An 8,595-nucleotide genomic window follows, 5' to 3' on the forward strand; every position below is an offset into this window, starting at 1 on the left:
ATTCCATTTCAAAGGGCTTATAGTAAGTAAATATTTTTCTGTATTGTCCTTAGTGTTGTCTCTAAAACTTACATAAAAAGTGTCTGTTTGCTAGATGGAGAGCAGGGCCTTTCTGAGAAACCCTTCTGCAGAAGCACATCGAGTATCATTTGCAAAAGGCCAAGAAGGGGCTGCTGCGTTTCAGTGCAGCTGATCAAAGGGGGGCTTCAAAAGGATCTTCGTTCCTAGAGCATTCTTCTAAATTGTGTGTGCAGATTTTGTTGTGCTGCTTATGAGAATTTTGTTAAAAGCCAAAGCAAACTTCAGACCCTCTTTTGTATTCATGTGAAGTGTTACAGAATGATAGCATTTATTCCTTTGGACAGAAAATCTTTCCTGTAGCAAGTTTGTTTGCTTGTTCTTTTTCTTTCAAACAGTGTGAGCTTACTCAGTTTTGTTTTGTTTGTGTGTGTTTTGGGTTTTTTTTTTTTACCTTGTTCCCAGGGAAGGATAGCTTTCCACTAACACAGAGAGTTCTGTTTTCTCTCTTAAAGACAACTGCCCTCAAGTGGAGTAGGCTTTGTATTTTGTCCTAGAAACAGAGCTTTTCATTCAGAGATAAGGCCTCTCTGCATTTAGGTTCCTCTAGTCACCTGACGGAGCCATTGGTAACTTTTAGGCTGCTTTAGTCTGCATTCCTGAAATACCTTACTCCTGGCACTGCAATTAACAGCTTCAGGTTCACTGCTTGCCACCCGATTCCCCGGCTTTCCACTTGCCGTGCCCTCAGATGCTGCCCTCGGTAGCAGGAGAGCAAAGCAAATGGTCAGGCTTTGTGTCCAAGGACACAAGCTTTGCACCTGTAACCATCATTGAGGATGTCGTTGTGGAATCGTGAACAGGTAAAAAAAATCAGTTTGTGTCTGCGGCTTTTTGAACTTTTATTTTTGAATCTGAGAATTGCCGAGTAGGAGTATGATGGGCCCAATATCCTCTGTACTTCCACCATAACCCTCAGTTCGGTGACTGGTGATTTAAGCCATGGCAACTGTCAGGAGGATCTAGCCTGTGCTTCAGGGTTTGCAGTCTTAGCTGTTTTCCGCTTCTGTCTTGTTGCAAATAATCAAACTGAAAGTCCTGTGTAATGATATTGATACATTTGGGAACATAAAAAAACCTTACAATCGGGTTTATGGCAGATCAAGTGCAAGGTGCTGTCTATGCTATTAAAATAGAAATTTTGTTGATTTGTTTCCAGAAGGTTCTCGGTGTTTTGCATTGGTTTTGCCCCTTCTTTGACATTTTGCTTTTTTTTTTTTTTCTTTGAATAGCATAAGATAGAGTAACAAGGATTAAGGATACTCTGCTAATTATAACTGATCTAGTTTGTGACAATGTAGTACTTTGTTCATCAACTCAAGAGAAGAATCTAGAGGTGTGAATCCACATGGGCCACCTGAAGACATGCTTGGTAGATCTCTTCCTAGCCTCAGAATCAGTAAGTGTTCTTTGAGATGAATAAGTGAAGAGAGGGAAAGGTTTTCTTCATGACATAGTGTTTGTATTTTAATATATGTTCTCATGTCAAGCTACTCCTGGGTTAGATACGCATCTGCACAGAGCTTCCTGCAGGCTGCCACGTGCTTCAGCGGGCAGGCAGCAGCAGGCAGGAGCTCTCTGCCTGCCCCGCTAGGCATGTGCCATTGGGGTGACCACTGCTATAGCAGGTTTATCCAATGCAAGCCTGCGTGGAAAACGTGGTGACGTCGGAGTCTCTAATTTGTCACACTTACCCAGTCGCTTCAGAGCCTCGTTCAGATTATGAATAGCATATTTTTCATAAGATTCCCTCTTCTCCTATATTTTACTTCAGCTAAAATATGTCAAATCTCAGACCTTTCTCTTTCCTCTATGTAAAGCTACAGGGAAATTTTACTGGTTGGAAACACAAACTAGGTCATTTAAGTGATGTGCACAAACAAAGGCAGACAGATCCAGTTATAGCAACAGCTTTTCCAGTGCATGACATTTGAAGGTAACCCAAACTCTTGAATAAGTAAGTGAGTATCATATTTAGTGTATGCCTACCTTAATGCCATAATTTTGTCAGCTAGATAGCTGTGTATCTGTTGTGTTCCTGCAAAGACAGCCACTAGTGGCTAAGCGAAAATTTTAGATTGTTGCATACTTAAAGAGCATACATCTATGCATCTAGATTATATGTATGTCCTTTACATTTACATATGTTCACTTCAGAAAGCAATTTTTATTCACAAAACAGCAACTAACAACAGCCTACTTAGCAGTTTCTCTGGATGGTGCTGTGTTTATCTCCACACGCTTCATTACGGAGAAAATCTTGATGCTGTGAAAGATGTTGGTGTTGAAGGATTCAGAACATTCACTTTTGTACTAAATGATGGCCAGCAGAGGTTAAAGCTAAAGCGAGTTTGAGGTGACTGTTGTGAGGTTGTTGAGCTGTGCAGCAGCTCCCCGGGGCACAGAGGCATTCCCATTTGTAACCTCTCCTGTCATGTGCATCTGAGCTTATTCGGGCCTATGTGCTATGCGTCTTTGTGTCCCTTTTGGCTGGCAGAAGCCCAGTGTGCTTCTGGCCAGCGCGGTTGCTATGAGTGCCAGTGAATGTCCTCTGCGTGGCTCACCCCTTTCTCAGTAGGGTCTCGAACAGCAGGCTCTTCCACTGCCCAGCTTCCCTCATAGCTCTGCCTGAAGTGCTAGCAGCCTATGGAGGGCCCTGCAGTTAGAGGTGCTCTTTGGGGCTGAAAAATTATGGCTTGCTGGGTTTCTTTGTAGTCATGAATAGTGTTTTGTGGGAAAGGATGGAAGAAATGCAATGCAGTCAGGAGCTGAGGGAGGATGGCCTGCCCTTGTCCTGTTCCTACTGGTAGGGCCATCATGGAAACCACTGGAAGACTCAGGGACGGACATTTTCTTCTTGCATGGATTTGTACCTGCCTTGGTGAAGTCCAAGGAGGGTGTCCAAGCCCCACGGGATATTCTGGGCCTGAAGGATCCTGTGCTATTTGTCCATTCTTCATGTGCACTGAGGTTGGCCATGAAGACCCTTGCTTCAAAGGTGTATGAGCAGAGGGACCCATAGCATGAGGCAAGTCCTGGCAGTCTTGGAATAACAAATAACACTTCTGAAATGTGGAAAAAATAAATTTCTCCTATAATTAAGGCAAACGTCTCCTCTGTGGATGCTTTAAACACCAGAGTTTTGGAGCACAAGTGCCGGACTGTTTTCTTTCATGAGTGTGTGCGTGGTGCTGAGCCCGGCCCCCCTTGGCTTGGCTTCTGTTAAATGCCCCAGCCAAGAAGTGCATAGTTTCAGCTCAGCCAAGTGTTTGTTTTATGTGAGTTGAAAAGACTGCAGGGATCATTTTGGCAACAAAACTGACTGTTTTTCTAAACAAAAATCATTATCTTCTCAATCTTGCTAATAGTGTACTTCTAGACTCAAGACACAACAACCCAGAAAACAAACGAAGTGGCTTCACCCGCCTCCTCTAGCTCCATTCTGCTACTGACCACAGAAAGACAGTTTGTAATCTCCATCAGTTAGTCCAGTCACCATCCTGCTCAGGTGATACACGTTGAAAGGACAAAAACTTGTTCTTATTTATTAGAAGTTATGCATTGTTTAGCTAGTTTTAAGCTATTTAGTGTTTGAGGGCAAAAGGTCCTTCAACATGCAGTTTGTGGTACGTCCTTAAAGATGTCCCTGGATCAGGGGATCCTGTATGCTGCTTACATATACCATTTAAAATTCTTTGCTAAATTGGAATATGACAGTCAATGAATTTGCTAACTCCCCCCTTCTTTTTTTTTTCCTTTTAGATTGGGGCCAAGGAAGTCTTGAAATATGCCCCAGATTTAGTCATTACATTAAACTGATCACTAGTCCACAGGATTGTTTCCATTCTGTCCTCATCTGAGTCATTCATGCACATGGTGCAGGCAGAGGTCTGGCTGAGTGGCAGTGAATGCAGCCATGCATCATCTGTTTGGGCTGGTTTTGGCACAAAAGGACCTTTCACGTGCAGGGGATCTTTTCTCCTTAGAGGATGCTGAAATCGAAGGATGCCTCTCAGAAGCTCTTGAACAAATAAGAATAATTAGTTCATCTGTGGTAAGTGAAACACTGTTCCTCAATAATTTTTCATGAGATTGTGTGTTGTATAAATAAAATATTAAAGACAGGGACATACACAATTTAAGTTTCTAAAAAAGCCCTCAAGAATGCTGAGCAACATATAGGATTTGAAAATGTGGTAACCAAATCCAGTTCCCACTAGCTTGATTTCCTTTAAAGAGATTTCAAGTTAATCTTTATTGTAGTTTTTATCAAATGGTTATTTAAGGCATATTAAAGACTAACAGGAGGTTACAGGTACACTGTACATAGTGTGTATTCTGTTTGCAGCAGGAAGTGTTCTGAATGGTGGTAGGCTCACTGATTCTGGTAGACGCTTTAATACTGTTGTCCAAAAAAACCCCACAAAACACAACTCTTTATCCTTCCTGCTTCCAGTTTGCTGAAGGAAAGGGAAAATCTTTTTTGAGCCTTAGGTTATTCAATTAGCAACATGTACATGTTCTCACAACTGCACTTTTCTGGCACTTCATAATAGCATGTGATTTTTAGAAATCAATTTTGGCAATGTGCAAACCTCCGACTCTCAGACCATTGATCATGATGTTGCCGGTTGTGAAAAGAACTGACTCATCCATCAGGACAGCCACTGTACACTGGCTCTTCTTTTGCCATTTCTTTGACAGCAATTACATATGGACAGTCTTTCAGAACATTAATCAAGTTATCTTCGCCATTGCCTCCGCTGTTTGTGACATACTTCGAGTCACCTAAGTGTAGGTTATCAGGAATTTTACACAAATTCCCCCTAATATACACTTTTGAGAGAAAATGCCTGAGTTCGCTACAAAATGTTTTCACGAACGCACCAGTCTGCATGAAGCAGCTAGAGCATCCTGCAGAGCCATCCTCACCTCCCAGCTGCTGAGCGGCCGTTCCCACCAGAGGGCTCCGGAGATCAGGGAATCACAGGAGGGTTTGGGCTGGCAGGGACCTGCCAAGGCCACCTAGTGCACCCCCCGCCGTGAGCAGGGACGTCCCCAACCACAGCAGGGTGCTCAGAGCCCCGTCCAGCCTGACCTGGGGTGTTCCCAGGGATGGGGCATCCACCACCTCTCTGGGCAACCCGGGACAGGGGTTCACCACCCTCACTGTCAAAAATTTCTGCCCTCTTTTAGTTTAGAACCGATAACCCTTGTCCTGTCGCTACAGCCCCTGCTACAAAGCCCGTCCCCACCTTTCTCCCCAGCCCCTCTCAGCCCTGGAAGCTGCAGGAAGGTCTCCCCGGAGCCTTCTCTGCTCCAGGCTGAGCCCCCTCAGCTCTCCCAGCCTGTCCTCCCAGCAGAGCTGTTCCAGCCCGGGAGCATCGCTGGGGCCTCCTCTGATCAGGGAGCTGCTCCAGAGTGGCCCCAGGCCCCTTGCCTGAGCAGTCTGGATTTGACATGTGTTTTTCCCCAAACGTGGGGAGTTTCACAGCAGTGCCGAGAGGACTGCTCTGCTCTCCATGTCCACGCACAGCCACTGACCGCGACTCGCCAAGGGTTTGCTCTTATGCCGTCCCAGCCGGCGGCTAACTTGATCACCTCTTTGTCAATAGGTAACGTTAAACGTAAGAAAAAGCGTGTTTTCTTTTTTTTAATAAGTGCATGGATTTTTTTCTGTCGTGCCAAGCAAAGCTTGTAGAGGGCTCGCTGTGAAGAAAGGCAGAGAATTGTTCTGCAGCAGACCCGAACGTCGTGGTTGTGCCTGTGATATGCTGCCATGCCACACTGCAGCGCGGAGCCCCCGGGGCTAACTCTGCAGCTGCGCTTCTGCAAGCTAGTGCTGACCTTGCTCCAGCCCTTTAAAAGTGACTATGCTTTATCTAGTAAAAACAATGCCTTTTGATGAATACTTCAGTCTGTCTTTTTTCTTTGTTACTTTTTAGGGTGGAAGAGCATAGGTTAGACCAAGGGACGATGGTTGTGTATTCTGAGTCTTTTAATTTAGGGTGAAGTGCTGCCATTTCACATCCAGATGGCATCTATGTCAGTGACTACAGGGGAATACAGGATTTTGTGATAAAGCCTATTTAATTAACTTTTATTCATGTTACGTTGATACTAATTGAAACTAACTGTGTTTACATAGGGGACATCACATGATGTGAAATACTTGGGACCCTGCATTTGCTGTATATATATTGTGGATGTAACAATTCCAGCTTCAGTTTTAGGACAGTTATGGGAGGCCTGTGTGAGTGGTTCTAAGCTGTGGTCCTAAGCTGCAATCCCTGGTCAAGAAGGCCATGCTTCAAGACAGACCACTAAAAATAATTTGATAACATAATCCATACCTTTGCAATAATGAGGATTAAGACCTAGACCACTGAATTGTGTATGGGATAACTAATTTCTGTGTTTAACAATCACGCTAAATGTTCGTTGTAAAGGTGAAAGTGAGAAAACGGACGTGGGACAGTTACAAAAACGTCACGTCATCAGGCTAATTTTGTGGGGTCCTTCAAAAGGATGGGCATTCATTGGTAGATGTCTTTGCATTTGAACAGGACTACCAGACCAATGACAATGACCAGGCTGTGGTGGAAATCTGCATCACTCGCATCACCACTGCCATCAGAGAGACAGCGTCCATAGAAAAGCACGGGAAAGCCCTCGTGGCTCTCTGGGAGTCATGTCTAGAACACAACCTGAAGCCTTCTGGAAAAGATGAGGACACACCACATGCAAAAATTGCATCCGATATCATGAGCTGTATCTTGCAGGTGAGACTGAGCTGAAAGCAAGGGAGTGTAATGCTCTGGGTGGGAGCATTGGAATAACTTCTTAGAGTATTTTACTAAATGTTAGAGGCAGCAACAACAATACTGAAAAAGTATTTAGGTCCCAAAAACATTTGCTAGAACAGCAGCTCAAGTTGGGTCCTATCTGAGCTCAGCAGTCTATGAACTATCGCTCCCTGTGAGTGCAAGACGAGTAAGAAGACATCTCAGTATATGGCCATCTTTTGGGGATAGGAATGAGCTAATGCAAGGCTTTCTAAGGAAGTAAGCTGAGGATGAAAAGCCATTTAAAAGGCCGGGGAGGGGAAATCTGGTATTAAATCAGGGTGGTTTGGAGTTTTTTTGGTTTTGTTTGTTTGTGGGTTTTTTTGGGTTTTGGTTTGGTTTTGGGTGGTTTTTTAGCCAGGGCTGCAGGCAATACCACTCCTAGTTAGGAAAGCTAAATAATACAATGGAGAGGCCCACAGAGAAACGTATGTGCCCAGTTATCTAACTGGAAGCAGAAATCAGGGTTGCTTCCAGAGGTTCAGCTGTGGGTACAGTTCATGGGGACCAGCTCCATGTCAGGTGGAGAAACACTTGCTATGAAGTGCCTTTCTCTACAGACTACTCTGGGGTGATGTTTGCAGTATGTCTGCTGTTTCATAGGGTTTTTTCTTTGCCTCTGCCTCTTATATCAGATGTGGGGGTGGGTTTTTTTGTTCTTTCATTATAAAAATTCAAGCAATAGTAGCACAAGTATGTCACTGACCCATGAAAGGTACTGCTTAGCCCTTTGCAGGGTGTATTTTTCCAAAGACTGACTGAGATTCCTCATCTAGTTTGGCTGCAAGTGTTTAAAGGCCAAAAGAAACAAAGTTTCAGAAAAAAGAACATCAATGCTGAATTTGCTTCCACGAAATTTTACTTCACATGGTCCATTCTATTTACCCCCCCGTTTGTCACACTGAAGATGCTCAAAAAAAGTGTATTACAGCAAAATATTAAAAGAAGGAAAAAACCTCCTTTTCTGAAGCCCACCTCGTTCCCGGAGGTGTTGCCTAATCTCCCTTTCTGTCTTGTGTCACTGGAGGTGAGACGGTAACTGGATTTGGATACCAGCAGCAGCACAGCTTAGACTTTCCAGATGAGAGACTGTACATTGTAAAATCATATTTTGTCTTTGCAGTACTTTAGAAATCCTATTTCATGAGGATACTGAAGTATGCAATGGCTAGTCTAAGCTTTCAATTTGTGCTGTTGGCAACTCTGTGCCTAAATCAAGCTAGCTCATATCCGAATGTTTTAGGGATTGCACTGTGGTAGAGATTATTTCAAGAAAGGAGTTCATTGAAATGAAATGAGAAAGTTATGAAAATACATTTACTGCTCCCTGAAACAGAGCTATTATCAGCAAGTTCCTTTGCATAAAAAAAGAAGGCAGGCATAAAATGAGTTTTTATACAATATGTGAGGGGTAGTTGAAGTAGTAATGAATATCTGACAGCTGGGTTGAATCTTACAGCATGTTTCTGTTGATATTAGCAGCAGGGAGGTCCCTTATGTTTGCAAACATCACTGTATCGCATTATTGAAATCTGTTTTTCATTGTCACCTTCACATTTTCATAAGTGTGCATTCATGCCCTGATATTTATAATGGAACAAATGAAACCGTTCTCCTTCCATCTGAATTCAAACCTTTTCTTAATGAAGTATTTTATCTTTATTGTAGGGAA

The 8,595-nt window shown here is 43.4% G+C and overlaps 1 protein-coding gene across 1 annotated transcript in view; it reads left to right on the forward strand.

Annotated features, from left to right (window-relative positions):
- The first annotated feature begins 3,994 nt into the window (after nt 1–3,994).
- The window catches only part of VEPH1 (ventricular zone expressed PH domain-containing 1), a 39,060-nt gene continuing 34,459 nt past the window's right edge, over nt 3,995–8,595 (forward strand). The window contains exons 1-2 of the mRNA XM_010293264.1: nt 3,995–4,132; nt 6,645–6,860. Coding sequence (XP_010291566.1) covers nt 3,995–4,132; nt 6,645–6,860 — 354 coding nt within the window. The remainder of the gene's footprint in view (nt 4,133–6,644; nt 6,861–8,595) is intronic.

This window comes from Phaethon lepturus, unplaced genomic scaffold (genome assembly GCF_000687285.1).
Source record: "Phaethon lepturus isolate BGI_N335 unplaced genomic scaffold, ASM68728v1 scaffold42468, whole genome shotgun sequence".
In the NCBI taxonomy this organism is placed as follows: Eukaryota; Metazoa; Chordata; class Aves; order Phaethontiformes; family Phaethontidae; genus Phaethon; species Phaethon lepturus.